The following is a 21,542-nucleotide window of genomic DNA, read 5'->3' as shown; positions in this document are numbered from 1 at the left end:
TTTACTAAAAACATATCTTCAGTTACAAGAAAAACTTCAATAACAACTCACTGAACTCACACTCATCCAACCCCAAACATTTCTGACACTCCATCAACCAAATCCTGCACCCAGGTAATCCCTCATCTTGCATTCCATGTCCTAACAACACTCTCTTAGAAACAGCATCCAAGTTCAATTCGTACTTCATTGACACCATCAGCAAACTACCCGAAAACTGACTCAACTGCTAATGATAACATCTCTCCAGCCCCTTCCACATCCCCAAATTCCTCTCATGCCTTCTCTCTGCAACCAGTCTCTACAGACTTTATCAAATCCTTGCTTTGTAAACTAAAACCCTGCTCCCCTTCTGTAAATAACTTACCTCCTTTCTTCATAAAGCAGCTAACTCACTTGCTCTCTCCATCTCCATACTCATCAACTGTTCCGTTACTGATCTTAAGTTCCAACAATCTAGAAGCATTTCTATACTTTACCCATTCACAAAGGAGGTAACTCCTCTGAAGTTGCCAACTTCAGGCCAATTGCTATTCTATCCCCTCTTTCCAAATAAATGTGTTCACAAACAAATCCTTCAGTACCTCTTACAAGAAAACTTACTTACTCCCACACATGGCTTTTGCCCAAAGCACAGCGCCTCCACTGTCCTAATTTCCTTCAATAAAACTATATCCCAAGCCAGAGACAATAACAAACTTGTCTGTAGCCTATTTCTTGAATCTCAAAAGCTTTCAACACAGTCTCTTGCCCCCTGCTGCTAACCAAACTTTCAGAACTAAGGCAATCCACCTCAACTATTTCCTGGTTTGCTAGTTACCTCACTGACTGACTTCAATCTGTCAAATACCACTCTAATATATTTCCTGCCCTACCTATCAAGATGGGTGTACATCAAGGACCTACCTTGGCCCATTACTGTTTAACATCTTTACAAATCACGTTTACATCCTGTCCTCAGTCATCACTTGTGCAATATACAGTTGACTCTACAGTTATCACCATAGTAGACTCACTTACTGACTTGCACTCTATTGCACAAAAATCTATCCTATCAATTGAAAACTGTCTCACAAAGAATCAGCTGTTTCTAAATCCTAAGTAAACTAAACTTCTGCTTTTTATTCCCAAAACTATGATCCATCTAAAACCTTCCTTTACAATCTCTTCCCTTAATAGTACTCCTACCTCAGTTGAGTCCCACACCAAGCTTCTGGAGGTCATCATAGATGACCAACTAAAATTCAACTTGCATCTTTTCAAAAACATTAAGAAAACTCACCAAAAACTTAGACTTCTTTACAGAAACAAAACAATTTTCTCTAACAAAGCAAAAATTTCCCTATCCCATGTATACCTTCTTCTAAGCCTACTCTATGGCTCACAAATCCAAACCAATCTCCAGACCACTCTCTTATCAAAACTAGAATCCACTTACAATAAAGTGGCTAGATTCGCTGCAAGTAGTATAACTTACTACTCTCACCTTTCCTCTAAAAGTCTAAACTAGTTAGAATTCCCTCATTAACTGCTTCTCTCTCAGTTTCATATTATACATTCTATATTATACCAACCATCCTCCTGTCCTGACACTGCCTTACTTGCCTCTCTCTACAACCCTCTTAGGTCTCTCTGAAGCTCTGACCAAAGCCTCCTCCAAATCTACAAACCCAAAATCAAAACAGGACAAAACGTATACAGCTATTACCCTGCCCAATCCTGGATAAACTCTCTTTTGGACATTAGAAACATTAACCACCCATAACAATTCAAGATTGCTAGCAAAAACTTTCCAAACAGCACATGGATCTGTCATAACAACCCTCCTTGACTGTGCCACTTGCTACTCCTCTCCTCCCTCCCACCTACAACTCATGGAACCCATAACTAACACTTTATTAGATCGGGTCTATATCAGAACACCGAAAGTTCATATTTTTGAATGTTCTTACATCGACCCCTAATCAGCGAATGCTGACAACACTGAACATCCTAGGGAAAATAATTGCTGTTCCAAAACACATACACACAACGCAAGCACACCAAACAAACAGCAATCCACCCACATACACCCAAAATCTTACAGCTAACCCTACACTAAACTGTACAAACACCACTAACTAACCACTTACCTTAGCCCAAACCCTAACCCTAAGGTCCGTCACTATCGCACACTCACCTCACCTGCCCCCTAACCCTAACTCACCTAACCCACCCTAACCCTCACGTCCACACAATCGCACACATACCTCCCTCATGCCCTAACCCTAACTCACCTAACCCATGCCAAATCGCACACTTACCTGAACCTGACCCGTAACTTTCCATCACAGCGCTGAAAATAGTGAAACAACAGAAACGGACAACCAAATTCTTTCCCTAGGAAAAAATTTGGCTATCTGTCATTTCACTACTTTCAGCATTCGCTGAATAGGGGTCAGTGTAAGAACATTCGAAATTATGGACTTTCGGTGTTCTGATATAGACCCTATTAGATCTACTGAAATATCTTTTCTATAACTCTTATTCCTTAAATGTCATTCCCTAAACATGTATTTGACCCTGTATTACAGTGACTGTATTGCTTGTTTCCCAGGTGAAAGTTTGTTTATAATTTCTCATGCGTAAATAATGTTTTTTTTACTATTATGTAGCCTCTTTTATATCACATTGTATCTTCACTTCTACTATAAATTATGTTTGTACTTCTTTTGTGGAGCTTTTCTCCCCGGGCCTGCACTGAAAAAAGGCTTTGGCTCAGTCGGACTAACCTGGTCAATAAATGTCAAATAAATAAATAAAATAATAAATAAATAAATGTAAAACAAACACATTAAAACACGTTTGTTAATAGACTGAAACCTGGTGAGAAGAAGAGACTAGGCTTCACTTTTGTAATACTTGTTTCAATTAAGCAAATAAAGGCAACTTACATAGATATATATGTGTGTATATATATATATATATATATATATATATATATATATATATATATATATATATATATATATATATATATATATATATATATATATATATATATATATATATATATATATATAAATGTATTAAACCAAAAACCTCACGAATAAAAACAGTGGTCATATAAAAACAAAAACAATGCAATAACGAACCACAAAAGTATAAACTTTATTTATATTTATACTTTCATGTTCGTTATTGCGTTGTACACACACACACACACACACACACACACACACACACACACACACACACAATATATATATATATAAATGTATCGGACATTCAAATATACAAAAATCACCTCACATGATCATATAGGAAGCAATGTAGTGAGAACACTAATAAAAAGCATCACATTTCATATCACAAGACTCACAAGCAGATTTTGATCAGGCCCTTAGAGAAACTCCTACTTCCCTAGACAGCCAGGACTGTTACAAGGAGTACACTAACAATGACTGTAGTGCTGGTTTTGTTAAAGTGTTTTTTATTCATAAAATTTCCATTTGTTTTCCTTCTTAAGGTTAAAAGATGAATTTCACTTGCTGTTTAAACCACTTACCTTATTTCCTGAACCAAGGAAGTATTGATTTTCCAGTCTTTTGCAGAGAGCTGGAAGAGTGATGTTCCATTCCTATTCATTTTGTCAGACATATTGACCATCAGCCTGTTCATACTTAGCTCACCATCACTGTAAAGTAAAAAAGACAATAAACAACTCCTGATGTATTAATCCATCTCACCAAGTTAAAAAATATCAGTTCACTTATTGTTGCATACAAGGATTTATTTAAATAAAGCATGAACAAACACATTTAATAATCTATAGTCAGTTTTGGTCCTAGTAACTTAAGAGTTCTACTACATATACTGTACATTTTATAAAAAGTTTAGGAAATTGAATGGTTAACATCAGGAGGTCCAAGTGCAGATCTGGAACTCTGAGGTGAACTTTCCAGTAAGATTTTTGTTACTTCTCTTGGGTGATGCATATGAACACTGACATATTAATTAAAATTAAGAATTAAACACGAATAATTAAATCCGGTATGATAGAATTCTTGCCGCATTACAAAGGTCATATGACTCACACAAGACATCCAAATCCATGAGATTAGCAACATTTTAGTAATACAGCTATATGAAGCAGTTCTGAAATGCCTCCACTTTCTGTATGCAGGCTTTTTTATTTATTTTTTTTTTATTTAGGTTATATTAAAACCTTCATGTGTATGTAGTTTATAAAGTATTTAAGGACTGAAAGTGCTTTTAGATTATACACGGAGTTTATGGAACCTGCAGCTGAATTATCAAGACAATAACGTCTAAACTTTCAATGGCTTTTATATATTTAAGTGGTTACTTTTCATAATGTCTTGCAAAGTCACATGGCTAGAAAGTGCAAGGTTGCTGCTGAAAGAATGCCATAGGACCTAGTATGTTTAGGTGGTTAACAAACACATAAAATAAACAGATTAAAATGTGCATATATTTTGAAAGTTGCAGTGCTGTTAAGACATAATTGGGAACAAGATGAAGAAAACGGCAACATATCTGCTAAACAAAAAGGTATCAAATGCCTCCTCTGTCAAATTAGAGCTAGAAAACAGGGCCATGGTTAAAATAAGGATTAAGGACTAAATCAGCATCCGTTTTTTTTTTTTTTTTTTTTTTACTGAGTTATGTCATCAGATGCCTCTCAGATGTATTTATCAGACAGACAAACCATGCACATGATATCAGAGCACATTACATGGGCTTAGAACATATATGTTTACTGGCTTCTATTTCTGATGTACAAACTGACTTTTTGATGGAGCTGGAGACAATGTGATAAAATCTGTGGATAGTTAAAGAAAGGCTTAGACACGATGGCTGGTAAAAAAAAAATGATAAATTCTAAGGACACTGCAAGCTGAAGTTTGTTCAGATAGAGTTAGCTGTGCTCAAAGTCTCTGTAAGTGGCATAAGAAAAAACATGCCTGAATCTGCAGGTGAGGGTGCAAAGGAGAAAACAGGTCTAACAGTGCAGTGATTCAGAAATTAGTATTGCTGGCTACCAACACGTGGTTCTCAGCTGAGGTGTCTTCTCTGCAGAATATGCATACCTTTTCTATTTTCCACATGCATTTTACCAGGTGCTTGAGTTTCCTCCAGCATTGCAAAGACATGCGATAGGGAAATGTCAGTCAAACAGGGTAACCCCTAGCATCCTTCAAATTAAAAGTAAATGACTATATGGGTACCCATCAACTTACTCCTGGACTGACCTGCTTTGTCATTCTTGAAAAGCGGATACAGCCTGACAGTGGGTAATGGAAGGGTGTAAATGGTCTTGTGACTCCATAGTCTTGCGTATCTTATGTTCTTGTGATCAAGCAGCAATCACATAGCGGAGGCCTTATATTATTGCACTTGATTTCTCATTTATATCTAAATTGTACAAATTACATTTTCATTGCCTCTGTACAATTGATTGGGCAAGTACAACAAACCCTAAGAAAGCAACACCAAAAAAGAAGCATGAAAAAACAGAACCATTCAGGTAGAAATGCTTTCCTGCATCAACATAAACTATGCAAGAAAACCATATTTTGACTAGGTGTGACATTGGTCAACACAACTTGTTCAAAAAGCGCATGACACAACAGAATCTTGACAAGTGCTGGACATTCAGTGACTTAATCCAGCTGGTCAGACAGTCTTCATGGAACTAGCTGCTTCAAAGAAAACCATTACAATTCAGAAGACAATATTTATGAGAAATGAATAGCTTGAGAAAGCAGGAAGTGAGAACCAGCCACTAGTTAAATCAGATGCATTTAAAACTTTTGTGGAAAAGAATGGTATGAAGCACTTAATCTGAAATGCCATCATCTAGACACCACTGGGGATACAGAGATTCATACAAACTTTAAAAAAGCATTGAAAGCGTAGCTTGCAACCCAAATCAGAAGGCATTCTGCACAGCCTGGAAATTATTTAATGTTTATGTATAAAATTGAAATTTATGGGAGCAGAAAGGGAATGCCTGTCATGCTACTTGTGAAGCCATGACGGGAATTAATGAAGACAGACAATCACTCATACAGTAATGACAAGTAGTTTTAAAGTAGGCAGAGTTGGCTGTAATGAAGTTTTTATCCATGCGAGCACAATGAGGCAAGAGGCTGCCGAAATGGTGAATGTTGTCCAGATTGTATTGCTTTGATGTTGCCAGTACTCAGAAACAATGCATTTGGTAAGACAAGTGGAAAGAAGGTTGTATGACGATTAACCTAGTAACCTGAAGCCTATAAATAGGTAGCTAAGCCATGATCGCCAACAACATCCTCCAAATACCTCGATGATCTACAATAGAGAGTCAATTATCTGAACTAATTGAGACCTAGGGTAGTTCGGATAATCAAATTGTGTGGATAATAAAAACATATAATTGAACCGGATAAAAAACTTCTAAAATCTTGTTTTTTTCTGCATACAGCAATATACTTTTCAACCATTCAGTCATTCCAATGTACAATAAAGAACACAAGCTCAAAAAACATGCTCAGTCAAATACGTATAATGTTTACATATTCAGAATTTATGATTTTTCCTACCCAAAAACTTTGGAAGGCTGGTTCTGATAACTGACGCTTCTGATAATCGACCCTCTACTGTATATCACAGAAAAGGATGGGTGTTCTGCGCATGTTCATAGGTACTCACTATGCTCTTGATCTGGGAGGATCTCAAGAAGCCTAGGCTTGCATTACCAAGGCAAATTTAGCTTTTACATTTTGTGACTGAATAAGTCAGATTTAGGCAGAGCAAGAACATGTCGGTACATCTGTTACCCCTCTACATGAGGGATAAGATGCTCACCTATGCAGTAAGACCAGAAAGGAATGGAAGTTTTAATTTATGAGTCTAGATGGATGGAATTCCTGGAAAATGATGAGTGCCAGACCAGATCAATTCCCCCAGAAAGATGGAAGGCCAAACCCAGTATTCTTGCTGGACTCTTAAACAAGGTCTTTATCATCCTGATCTGTGACAGTAGGATACACCAAAATGTTCAGTATGATCCATTGCAAAGGAAACACTATGCTTTGCTTTTGCTACCTTCCCTCCACAAAAAAAGTGGGGTCAGCCAGGTCCAGGACCACTTATAGTTCTTCATTTACCAACTTGTTTGGCTTAAAAAAACAGCAAACCTCTTCAGATAGGGAGATGGATGTATTTTTATTGTGTAATGTCCACAGATCACAACCTTACATGAAAATGTATATTTTGTTCACATACTCATCTATTTGTTAATCAGCAAAGTAGGCTTACCAAAGCTGGATCATTTTTCAAATATGGCAAGGATATACAAAATATAAATAACAGAGAATTAACATATTTACAAAATATGATTTATAGTGCATGTACATGGTGAAATAGCATCTACTGTGGACAGAAAATGAAATCAGCACCCATAGTTCACATTCTGGTACTTAGCAGCTGAAAACAAAGTCAGTATCATTTCTCCCTCACTAACAATATCTGTCCAGGCACTTTCATATGGAATGCTATAACATCAGAATATCATTTTTATAATGTGAGCAATTTTAAAGGCATTTTTTTCTTCCTCATCACCATAAAGTATAAAGCAAAATGTCACAGCTCAACTTGGAAAGCAATGTTTCCTGTGAGCATTAATACGGTTTGCACAAAGAAGTGTTACCCTCATTCTCCTGTATACAAAGCCCATTGTAGCATAGTTACCTGCTAGCACAGTACCTTTTACACAGCCTTGTTTGATATATGCTCAACAGTGTATTACAGAATATTGCTATAGGATCATGGCCCTGGGGCCCTTACAAGCCTAGCCAAGAGTTTATCCCCCTTCCTCTTCTTCTTGTTCTTCTAGCTTTTCCCGGTTATGGGTCACCACAGCGGATCACCTTGTCTGCTCATGATTGGCAGGGGAGTTTTACAGTGTTGAGTTGCCAGCCCGGCGCCCAACCTTCCACAGACGGCACACACATGCACACACTCACACCTAGGGCAAATTTAGAGTGTCCAATCCACCTACAGCATGTCTTTGGGATGTGGGAGGAAACCAGAGCACCCGGAGGAAACCCACGCGACCACAGGGAGGACATGCAGACACCACACAGAAGGCACCCCAGCCGAGGATCGAACCAGAGAACCTCTTGCTGTGAGTGGGCAATGCTAATCAATCCCCCTAAAAAAACAAAAACTGCTTTTCACAGCACAGCATACCAATAACATTCCTGCACTACCGTGCTAAATATTGCTTTCCCAAATCAGTTAAAATACAGTCTACTTCCTCCCCCAGCATTGTAAAGTCACTTTCCACCTGGTAAATTTGGTTTCCTTTCCCCATTTGAATTAATATTGCACTTCATGCATCAATGCTTTTTTTGCTGTCAGTTGTACAAACTGTAGAAAGACAAAAAAGGAAATAAGCGTCACAGCACAATCATTAGTGCAATACCTTAATGTACGTTGTGTTATAATCATCAGTCAGGTATCATAAAATGTATTTTATTATCACAGACAAGCATGTTGGTTTGTTACTGCACAGATCACCAAATAATTTCCCATTCCTCAGTCTGGCCTTTAATCTGTTACTTCAGAAAGAATAGCGTTATGTTGTTTTACATCATTCAAGTCACAAAATAAATTTCCTGTTCCCCTGTTGGTCTCCATTGTATCAAAGTATGGCCATTACATCCGAGTATAATGAACTGCGTGTGCCTGGTTGCTTCCCCATTACACTGTGAAGTAAAAAGTTCACCATTTACTAGTCAACCATCCCCTGCTTGATATAACAGAATAGTGCGTACGAACAGAAAATAGCAATGCACTGCATTCCAGCTGCACCAGATCATCTGCCTATTCTCTCTATTACCCAACACTAATCAAATACAGCATAATAGTCTGCATTATCAAAGAACAGTGTTGTGTTGCTTTCTCATTACACAATGTGTCCTGTTTCTTTGCACGTTTAAGCAATTGTATATGGATTTATCTAAATCTCACTTTAGCTAAATAACTGATAAAAATCTGATTTAATATACATCTCATCTAAATCTACCCTAAATTATATAAACATACGGAAACCCACTAACTTACTAGCCAGTACTGACATGGCTAACTTACTTAATCTTTAAAAAGCTAACACAAATGATCACACAATGACATGGGTTCCATATTAACAGTGTTTTACATAGGTGTACATAGTGTAGCCTATGATTAGATTAAGCATGTATTTGATCATTTTTTCGATCAGTTCTGTTAACATAAAAAAACATGTTTAATAAACTTAATGGCACCCACTTAACCACACTAACAGAAAGCTTTATGTTTGCTTAGATGAACTCATGACTGCAAAAACAAGATTTAACTTAAAATAGTTTACATTATTTTTCTCTCACCTAGTTATTAAATAATTACGTACACACTTTTTGACCATGCTGCAAAACAGGCTACACTCCACTTTGTTTATTATGTTTATTTTACTCTACCTTGCAAAGAAGTGGTCACAAAACACAGAATTTACCTCTTCCGTGGAGGTTTATAGCAATGGAACAGCCATTTTAACAAACTATTTCATCTGAAGTCAGTATGCACACCATATTAACCAGGTGGTGACAACTGTGTAATGACAGTCAGCTGAACACGTTAATTAGGATATGAAAACTACACTTGCCATGGCCAAAACACTACTAGCCTCCTAAGCTTACTACCCTTGTGGATGTTGTGTGTGCATACAGCTTACCTACACCGTATATTATTCAGACTGTTTCTCATTCACTATACTTTAACTGGTGGTAGTGATACACTGCAGTACTGTAGGAGCAGAGAATCATTTAAAAACTATATGGTCATCACTGGGACTACAATGACCTTTGTTCTGTCCTACACCTTCCTGCAACTAAAATGTGCTGTCTCAGAAAACGCAGTAAGGGGCATATCTATTGTTTTTACATATTTTCCCTACAGAGATACAAGTCATTTGTAGTCATTTGTAGCTCTTCATTTCAAAAACTGATGGTCATCTGTATAGTTCCACAGGGAAAGCCTTTGCAAAGAATACTTAGTGCCCATTCACAGTGGAAGGGATGCTCTGCATCTCTGTGCATAACACCTAAGCCTCCCACAGAGTGCTGCTCCATGATCCAGTTTATTTTTAACATTTTAATCTATCCTTTTTGAAGCTTTCTGCATGCCTTATTTTTATTAAAACCACTATAACAATGTAGTGGAAGTTGTGCTTAGCAGACTGAGAAAGTAAATGATATACATATGCATTTACTAATTTGTACACAGTATGGTGCTTTCTACTACATAATATTGTAATGTAAGCATGCAGACATTCTAATCATGATATAAAATAAGCATATAAGCATGCAGAATACTCAGATTAGTCATGGTAGCTTCAACCTTATGTATTTTAACTAAAATAACTTTTAATCTGTACAATTCAGTCAGAAAAGAATACTTCTTTATAGTTTAACCTACAATTGCAATGTAAGCAAGAGGGCTTGCATAAGCTGTGCATTTGGATAACTTGGGCAGACTCTAGTCACAGTTAGCAAGGTTCATTGAGTGTGCACTGTATTTGTCTAGAGCAAGCAGGTTTGGTACCTTGTTTCATCATTTCTACATTTTCATGCAGTGAAAGTATGAAAACAAATATCATAACAATGCATTTTGCTGATAAAATGATGGTTTAAATAATCAGAAATAGAAGCTTAAGTAAAGGACTGAACTTGTGTTCCACAGCTCTGAATGCTTGTTGAACCTACTCTCTGAATTAAGCATTCACACACCCATCACTTGTTAAATCATCTGCCCTTTGCTTTCTGCCACTAGCAGAAGCAATAAAATGTACTACTGCATATGCCTGCTCCTAAGTGATTCTAACAGAAGAGACAGGAAGAGCAAAAGTATATCAGCCCATGGCTATGACCTCTTGTTTATTTAAAAGGCCATTGGCCTAGTGGGACTAACCCTGTCAATAAAATGTAAAATAAACAGATTATTTGCTACGCTTGGAGAAGGGCAAAAATTATGATTACATAGGCGATATATCTGAGAAATTGTGATTGATTTTGTTACTTTTCTGGCACCTTGTGCAAGTCCCAGCATAATACATTTTGACTTTTATAGTGCATCCATCTGTGGCGCTTGATTAATTTTTTTTTTTTTAGTTCTTATGATTAAAGTGATACTATTTTGTAACGTATGTCATAAATAAATTATGAATTTAAACTCTGTATGCAAGAGATACAGCTGGGTCATAAAGTTTCTTTTGCATGGCAAAACAATTGCACAAAATGAATCATTAGGCAAATCATTTCCTGTGTTTAGTACAGGTGCAGTCCGTGGCCATCTTCATGCTAAGTTCTCATTAAGTGCAGATTTTGGCTGCTTGACTGAGTGACTACACTGGAAATGAACAGTGGAGACTAGCAGCAATCCAACACAGTAAGACATCTGATATCTCACTGTTATGAGGGGAAATATACAATTAGCAAATTATTGCACGACTTTTATATAAAAGGAGAAACATTTAGGTGATAAGAAAATTCTGAGCTGAAAGTAAAAAAAAATGATTTGGCAGTTCTGTTTAAAGAATGTATAGTTGCTTAAGCAAATTTAAAACAACAGTAGATATTCGGATGATCACTGCAGAAGTAGCTTAAGCTACATGGGTTATATATTCTTTCTAGGATATAACAGCCAGCCTCAAAACCTTCATGGCACCTTCCAAGCACCAAATCATTAGTCAGCTCGAGCTGAGCTGATGAAAAGATAAGTGTGGGCACCATACCTTTCAGAGGTTTCATTGCACTGAGACAGGAAGGCTGAGCCCTAAAAGGACAATGCTAGGAACAAACAAAAAATGTCCACAAAATCAATGGGGTGCAGGGAGAGAGAGAGAGAGAGAGAGAGAGAGAGAGAGAGCAGCTACTGTAACATTGATCATTCAAATATTTACTGTTAAGGTCATTTTCCTTACACAGCTGCATAGCCGGCCTTAGGCATAGGCCAACTAGGCGGCCGCCTAGGGCACCACTGTAGCAGGGGTGCTTTTCCAGTAGTATGTATTTGTTGTCGGTAGACCAGGATGGGGGCATCGGGTGTTGTGAGGGGGTGCCATGGAGCCTTTTTGCCTAGGGTGCCAGTTGACTTAATGCCGCTCCTGCACAGCTGTACTATGTTCATCATACTGATCACCAATGAAGTACCTTGGAACAAATATTAAGTGGAAGGAGAAGGGTCCAGGACCCCCTGGAGAATGGTCCTTGCAAAGACTAACCAACCTGACTGAAATAGTTTTGCTGTGGTGGATGTAACAAAAGGTAACAAACAGGCTGAGACAAACATTTTGAAATAGACTGTTTTGTCACAGGTTTTCTGTTCTTCTTACCTTCACAAGAAATGAACAACTGATCAGAAGTTCAGAAAGATATTGTTCTGTCAAGATAGTACCCGAGTTGTCTGTGGACATCCAAGGTATGAAATGTCCTTTCTCCCTCATTTTGGGGGTCAGGAAAGAACAGAGGGAGATGCATAGTTTGGCATAAAGAAAACTCAGATACCGCTTTAAGCATTAAAGAAAGATTAGTTCTCAAAGAGACCCTGTCTCTGTGGAAAATGAGATAAGGTTGACTCACCATAACAGATTACAATTCAGATGTTCTTCTTGCAGAACTCAGAGCAGTCAGCAAAATGGTTTCCATGTTAAGAACCTCAAACCAGCCAGATAAGCTGGCTTAAGTGGAGCAAGTGTTAGCCTGTGCAGCACAAAATTAAGATCCCAAGGAGGAGCCACTGGTTTTCCTTGCAGGTCTCTTATGCAATACCGCTTTCAAAAACACTTTGACATCAGAATGTCTTGAAAGAGGAGGCTCATTAAGCAGACATGTGAAAATGGCTGACAAATGAACCTTGGAGTAAGGCAGGTCATAGCAAAGTAACTCATGCAAATATTGGAAAACCAGAGAAACACCAACCCTGAATGAGTGCAGGTTATGTTTATGGCACAACAAGAAAACATTTTCCATTTGCTTATATATATGATTTTCTAGTAATCAACTTACTTATGTCCATTACTACATACTGTGTGTCTTCACTAAAGGGCCTAAAACTTATTAAGATTTTATCAGCCAGGTAGTCCATAATTTGTTTGGAGTCAGGATGTATCAACCACCACTGTTCATTTGGGAATAAAATCAGTCCATGAGGAAGCTCATGGTAATTGCCCCTGGTGAGTTCCAAAAGCAGGGAGAAACACTGCTGCCTTGGTCAGAAGAAAGTCACCATAATAATGTTGGTGGAGTTCTTCTGAAAATTCAGAAGTACCCTGGATATCAGTGGAATGGGTGGAAAAGCATACAGTAAAATTCCTGTCCAATGACAAGAAAAGACTTTTGTCTTTTGGGCCCTCTTGCATAGAATCCTGGAGCAGAATTTTAACAGTTGATTGTTCAGAGAGAAGGCAAAAAGGACTTCTTGAGGCACTCCCCAGAGATGGATTAAATGTTGGAAGACCCCCTGATCTAGGTTCCAGTTGTGAGTGTCTGCCTTTGTCCTTCTCAGATTTTCTGCCACAAAAAATTTCTCTGATAGAATGTGGAACACCTGTAGAGTGAGACTGTGCTGTAAAATGCTATATTCAGTACTAACACTGCTAGTCTGTATACAGGTAAGATCTGGTTCCCCTTGCTTGTTTATATACCACTTCACTATGGTAATATCTGTAATAACTTGAAGTGTTCCTGGGGACCAGAAGTGATTCAGAGAGTTGAGTGGCTTGATAAGGGCAAGCATCTCATTCATGTGTTACGTGTGTGTGTCTGTCTTTATTATCTCAGATCCCTTGTGCATCTGTCCCACTGGACACTGCTCACCAAGCAAAGTCTGAGGTGCCTGTGGTGACTGATTGCTTTGGCGCAGGAGGTGAGAACGGGAGACCTGCATTCAGAGATATTTGATGTCTACACCAAGTGATTTCTCTTCTCACAAATCCCAGAACTGGAAAACAGAAAGGATAATGAGTGTTGGTGCTGTATCTTTCTCATGTGAAGTCTTTCTTGCCTGACGTATTATCAGAATTACAGATGACATTAGAGCCAAAAACCAGAGGTATTCCCTAACAGTGACTCAAGTCTGAGTGGAAAATCCCTGGACTAGATCTAAATATAGATCTATTTTTCCTGTGGAAGAAAAGCTGTTTGTACTGAGGTGTTAGCAGGTACCCAGAGCATACAAACGATGTGTGAAGGACTCAGAAAAGACTTTTGAATGTTCTTTTGGAATCCCAGCCTGCATAGGAGAAATCTCACACAAGTGAGACATTCCTGAGTCTTTGAAAAATACTCTGCAAAGATAAGCAAGTCATCTGAATAAGGAAAATGTGGGTACCCTGTAGGCTGCAAAGGGCTGTAACAGAAACTAGACACTTTGTGAATATACTGGAGCAGAGGATAACCCAAAGTAAAAGGCAGAGAAATGCTAATGTGATGCACACACACAAAACCTTAAGGAATGCCTGACATCTATAAGTAGACATTTGTTTTCATGCATGCACCTTTCCACATGCTTAGCATGCCAGTTCCACACTGAATAACATGCCACTCATGGAAAAGTACTTTTAAGCAGTGCATTTCTTAAAATAATTTAAAACTACATCTTCTACTTCAAATTACTGAACTGTTTACTTGTACTGTATCACATCAGGTTTTGTACAATTATGCATTTGTTTAATCATGCAATATTCCTTTCAGTGTACTCACTGTCAGATAATTAATCTAACTGGTAATGTGTAAATACAGTACTTTACAATATGATATACTGGAGATTACAGTATCTGTGGTGTGACCATATAAACTCTTCTTTAGAGTCAGGGCAATAGCCAAAACCCCACGCAGTCATGCTGGGGGCAGTGTTGCCACTGAATCCCCTTTATTTACAAAATCAACTCTGAAGTCATGGCACCTCGAAGAAAGGGCAATTTTCCTTTCCATGAGTACTGCATTAACTAACTTAATATACACTTTTAGCAGTTGTTCACCATAGAGATGTCCTACTATTAGACCTGCTGATTAAATATATATCTGCAAAGGAAACATGTAGGGTGAAATTAAAAGACTACAAGCTTAAACAAAGCTGAGAAAAGAAAGTGATTTAAGAAAAAAATACATATATAAAATAACTACTCTTCCCATTTATGTATCAGATAAGTTGGTGTCCACATTTTACATACGAAAACAAATAAATAAAAGAAAATCGAAAGAAATCATACCTTTGTATAACATAATACCAAAAACATTCAAATAAATTCTGGGTAGGGAAGACACGAAAATCCAATTTCCTACATTTGAAGCCACTAGACAAACTGTGAATAAATCTCCCATTCTTGATTACAGCAACACCACTTAATCAAACACTCAAGAGTGGTAATAGTCCAAGGAGACAGAAGAACAATACAAAAGGCATTCATAAAGATTTCATGAAGGGCTACATAGAGGCAATCTCATTCTAAAAGGAAGCTCAAGGAATACTGGCTGTGGCACAGCTGTGGGAAACTGAGAATGAAGGACTAAATTAGCATCAGATTATACTGAGTTATGTCATCAGGTACCTCTGAGGTGTATTTAACAGACAGCCGAACCGCAAATTACATGGGCTTAGAACATTCCTGAATAAACATCTGTAATGGAAGCCAGTAAACAAATTGACTTTTTGATGGAGCTGGAGACAATGTGATAAGATCTGTGGATAATTAAAGACGGGCTTAGACTCAATGTCTGGTAAAAACTTGATACATTCTAAGAAGGACACTGCAAGCTGAAGTTTGCTCAGATAGAGCTATCTGTGCTCAAAGTCTCTGTAAGTGACATGAGAAGAAACATGCCTGAATCTGCAGGAGAGGGTGCAAAGGAAAAAACAGGTGTAATAGTACAGTGAGTCACAAATCAGTATTGCTGACTCACAAGACATGGTTCTTAGCTGAGGCATCTTCTCTGCAGAATATGCATATCTTTTCTGTTTCCACATGCATTTTACCAGGACCTTGAGTTTCCTCCAACACTGCAAAGTCATGCAATAGGGAAATGTGAGTCAAACAGGGTAACACCCTAATATCCTTCAAGTTAAAACTAAATGACTAGATGGGTACCCCAATTTACTCCTGGACTGACCTGCTTTGTCATTCTTAAAAAGTGGATACAGCCTGACAGTGGGTAATGGCAGGGTCTAATTGGTCACATGACTCTAGATTCGTGCATATCCTTTGTTTCTGTGATCAAGTAGCAACCACACATGGGAGGCCTTACGAAATTATTGCTCTTGATTCCTCATGTATGTCTAAATTGTACAAATTAATTTTTATTGCCACTGTACAATTGAATGGACAAGTACAAAACCCTTAGAAAACAACAAAAAAAAGGGCCATGAGGAAACAGAGAAACCACACTTCAGGTAGAAAGACTTTCCTGCATCAACATAAACTACGCAAGAAAATCATCTTTTAACTAGCTGTAACACTAGTCAACGCAACCTGTTCAAAAAGTGCATGACACAACAGAATCTTGACAAGTGCTGGACATTCAGTGACTTAATCCAGCTGGTGGTGTGGCAGTCTTCATGGAGCTAGTTACTTCAGACAAAACCATTATAGTTCAGAAGACAACATCTATGAGAAATGAATAGCTGGAGAAAGCAAGAAGTGAGAACCAGCCACTAGTTAAATCAGATGCATTTAAAACTTTTGTGGAAAAGAATGGTATGAGGCACTTAATCTGGAACTCCATCAGTCACCATTGGGTGAGAGAGATTCATACAGATTTTAAAAGGCCTTGAAAGCTTGGAACCCATATTAGAAGCCACTCTGCACACACTGGAAATTATTTAATGTTTATGTATAAAATTGTCATTTATGGAAGTACGAATGAAATGTGTGCCATACTACTTATAAAAAGAAATGTGAATTCATGACGGGAATTAATGAAGACACAATCACTCTTAAAGTAATGTCAAGTAGTTTTAAATTATGCAGATTTGGTTGTAATGAAGTTTTCACACATGCCAGCACCATGAGGCAAGAGGCGATCAAAATGCTGAATGGCATCCAGATTGTATTTTTGCAAGGACTGTGCTTTGCTGTTCTCAATACTCAAAAACAATGCATCTGGTAAGACAAGTGGACTGAAGGTGATATGATAAATAACCTGGTAACTTGAAGCCTATAAAAAGGCCAACAACAGCCTTGAAATGGGTGTTCTGCACTACAGGTTAATAGGTACTCAGTAGGCTAGTGATCTGTGACGATCTTAAGAAGCCTAGACTTGCATGCCCACATCAGATTTAGCTTTTATATTTTGTGAATGAGTAACCCAGATTCAGATAGAGCAAGGATATGTTGGTACATTTAATTGTTGACCTTCTACATGAGGGATAGAGTGTTCATCTATGCAGTATGACCAGGAAGGAAATGAAGTTTTAATTTATGAGTCTAGATGGATGGAATTCCTGGAAAATGATGAGTGTCAGCCCAGATCAATTCACCCAGAAAGATGGAAGGCCAAACCCAGTATTCTTACTGGATTTAACCAAGGGTCTATCTTGAAAACTCTAAAATCAAACAGCACCCTACATCATCACAAATTTCCAGAGTGAGATAGCTGTAGTTCCATACGAATGTTTTGTTAGAATTCCCCTACAGCAGTGCATATAGACCCATTAAGCTGCAAGTATACTATACTGATCACAGCAAACTGCTAACAATCTACAGAGACGCTATCATGGGAAGTGGGGGAATGCCAAGTACAAGGAGAAGTCCCTCAGGGATACACTGAGGACACAAATTCTGCAGATAATAACCACACATAAGGAATGAGACAGAGAACTTGGAACTGTGAGGCAGAAACTCTAACCAGTAAACCAGCACACTGCATACATGTTCAGTTACAAAAAAGTATAACTCTGTAAACAGATATTGCAGTGAAATACTACTACTCGACACTGCAATAATGATTTTTTTTTCTTAGGGACTGTTAAAAATGATTCTTATTTCTGTACATAGTTTCAACATAATCAAGTCTTATACCTGCTACAGAGATGACACAGATTCATATCTTGCACTAATAATTATCTCCACCTGGGACTAAATGTAAGTGGATAGGAAGTGCTATATATATATGTATATATATATATATATATATATATATATATATATATATATATATATATATATGCACACGAAGAGCATGTGCAGTATTTCTCTGATCTGTGCTTCCATAGCCAAGTATTAAGTAAATCAAGATATGCGCAAATGATTTTAGTTCTGTGTACTTATTTTACCTAAACTGTGTTAATACCACCTGAGAGACATATATGAGTTACCATACACCTGATTCACACAAAATATAAAATATGAAACCCAGACGTACCCACCCACACACAAACATAGGCACACACAGTCACCCACAAATCTAGATAATACATGTTCCCAGGATGAAGCAGCACCCTAATGACATGAGAAAGAGTAGTCACTACCCGACCAATCATTGGAGCTAAGCCAAGGAACCAGAAAACCATAGCAACAGGTTACAAGAATAAAAGAGAGAGGGCAACTTATTATTATTTATCTGTGTGTGTGTGTGTGTGTGTGTGTGTGTGTGTGTGTGTGTGTGTGTGTGTGTGTGTGTGTGTGTGTGTATACTATATTATGAATGTTTGAAATGCTAAAATGTCAAACACCTAAGACTGACAAAAAAGTCTTTGAACACTCACAATATTAAGCACTTAAAACACTGAAGTTACAAAAGATTACAAAAAGAAAATATCCTTTTGCAGTCTTTGAACCAAAATTGCCTACCACAACATTTAGACCTAATTTGTCTGAGAAGTGTTAGTGCTATAATATGTTATTTTAAAGGTATGGTGAAGGTTTAGGGTTAGCACACATTACACATTACTAACATAGCAGAGGGCTCTTTGGCAATGTTTTAGAGTTGTGCACCTTGTATATCCTTACCACAGATGAAAAAGAGACAGCTTTGGTAAGTCTACTTTGCTGATTAACAGTGAATGAGCACATAAACAAAATACAGGCAGTTTCAGAGTTGGCAGAGATAAGAAGTTGTGTGAGTGTGTGAATCTCCTGCAAAAATGTGCAAAATGCTTTCACAGTGTGCAGATATTCTGTCATCCATCTATAATATAATATAATATAATATAATATAATATAATATAATATAATATAATATAATATAAAGTACTAACCGGTTGGTCTGGAATTCTTTTGTAGCAGTACCTCCTATTAATAAGCACCAGAGACCCACAGTATCACCATCTCCCTCTCTTCATCATCCTGATCACTGACAGTAGGACATACCAAAATGTTCACTGTGATCCATTGCAAGATAAACTATGCTTTGTTTTTGTGATCCTCCCTCCACAAAATAACCTGGGGTCAGCCAAGACCAGGACCACTTACAGTTCTTTACCAACCTGCTCTGCTTAAAAAGTAAGAGCTAACCTCTTTAAATACGGTGACAGATATCTTTTTATTTAGTAATGTCCACAGATCACAAACTTACATCAAGGCATATATTTTGTTCATGTACTCATCTATTTTCTAAACAGCAAAGTTGGGTTACCAAAGTTGGATCTCTCATTAAAAGCAGATACTGTATTTGAGGTTAGACCTGAGAACTACAAGGCTCCATGTATGACCTAAACTCTAGCAACATAAAATATATATATAAATATATATATATATATATATATATATATATATATATATACATATCTATATCTATTTATATATACACACACACATATATATATATATATATATATATATATATATATATATATATATATATATATATATATATATATGGTTTACTATCAAAATGTCAGTTGTAGATCACCAAAGCAACAATGTGGAATGCCCGAACTCCAAACGCTGCAAATGTCGAACACCAATATTCCAGAATGCCATATTTTGCCTCCTCTCAACCCATTGTAGCACTTGTTTCCAGGTCCAAACCCAGAAGTAAATGTCGAAGCCCATTGTTTATTTGGAGATATGAAATTTCAGCATTCCGATTTTCATGGTTTTCATTCAATAATACGACAGAATGGCGATCTGCAATTGACATTTTGATAGTAAACCTATCTCTATATATATATATATATATATATAAACTAAAACCTGAGCAATATATGACTCCATGCCAGCAAGGTATAAACTGTAGCAACTGTTTACTCATGTGTAGCAAACAGTCTGGTGTAGTTAAAAAAGTAATGCTTCCATAATCTATAACATGAATGCCATAGTGCTCCATGCAGGAGCTACATTTCTGGCATGTAGTTTGCTACAGTTTAAAAGAAGAAATTAATTTTTTAATAAACTGTGTTGAAGGAGGGTTAGGGGCAGGGTAAGTGGGACCTGAATTGCTGGGGCAGAAGGGAGGTGGGGTGTGTCGTGTATTTGCCCACCTGCTAGGGTCACAGATCTGACTGTAACAGTAAGAAAGAAGTAATTCTACAATGCAGTGATTGATTTATTTATTTATTTTGCTCTTCAGTAGAAGAGGGTGGGGGCATGGATCTGATTGTAATAAATCGATTGGCTTATTTTTTTCATTGTTCACTTGAACAGCTGCATGGGTAGGCAGCTGGTTGAGCCAACTATAATTCTGGAAACTTTTCAGCTCATCCATGGTACAGTACAAGCAGACCCTCAATCTTAGAAATGCCTCAGAGAAGCACTTTCTTCAGGGACAAGAAAGCTTTAAAGAACTAGGTGTTCAAACCTACTAGTCAGCTCACCTTGAGCTGACTAATGCTTTGGGTGCATGCAAGGGGCCTGAAGCTTTGGAATCTGGTCAGCTGTTATATCCTGGATATAACCCATTTAGCTTAGGCTACTGCAGCAGTGATCAGTCCAATGAGCCTCTTGATTTGTTTATCTTAAAAAACATACTGCATGGGATTCATAGATAAGTATACAATGTAAATATTTGGAAGTTCACTTCAAGGAGCAGCTCATGGCTAAGAAAACATATATTGCACATTGTCTTCAGATCTCAATATTTTTCACATGGCCAATAAACAGTGCTGTGCTATTCACTATTTACCTACAAAGTTTCGCCACTATGCTTTGCTTCCCCATAACCATAAGTCACAAATGAGACAATCTCAACCCACTGCCATTAAAATACTTTGACATTTTACTGAGTACTTTCTTCCTAATGATTTTATCATCTATAGCAGAGAAAGCAGAAGGACTACACAACATACCACCAGATACTGCCTTATATGTGTAGACTGAGAAATCCTACAGTTTGGCAAGAGAGTAGCACTTTTAATGCTCCATGTTTTTAGCTTGATACACTACTGCACCACTATGGACTATCCGGGAAATTATGGAAATTCTTATTGTTAAAATGTTCTGTCATCTATTTAACTATAATTCAGTGAAAAATACATTACATTTGTCTTGCAGGTGGCCCTTTATTTTGCTCATCTTGGTACAT

The 21,542-nt window shown here is 37.5% G+C and overlaps 1 protein-coding gene across 1 annotated transcript in view; it reads right to left on the bottom strand.

Annotated features, from left to right (window-relative positions):
- ST8SIA4 (ST8 alpha-N-acetyl-neuraminide alpha-2,8-sialyltransferase 4) overlaps window positions 1-21,542 on the bottom strand; it is a 905,236-nt gene that overhangs the window by 671,412 nt on the left and 212,282 nt on the right. The window contains exon 2 of the mRNA XM_044063874.1: window positions 3,548-3,676. Coding sequence (XP_043919809.1) covers window positions 3,548-3,676 — 129 coding nt within the window. The remainder of the gene's footprint in view (window positions 1-3,547; window positions 3,677-21,542) is intronic.

This window comes from Protopterus annectens, chromosome 2.part2 (genome assembly GCF_019279795.1).
Source record: "Protopterus annectens isolate FY-2018-M chromosome 2.part2, PAN1.0, whole genome shotgun sequence".
NCBI lineage: Eukaryota > Metazoa > Chordata > Ceratodontiformes > Protopteridae > Protopterus > Protopterus annectens.
Note: the sequence above shows the minus strand (reverse complement) of the source record. Positions and strands in the feature narration are given on the sequence as shown.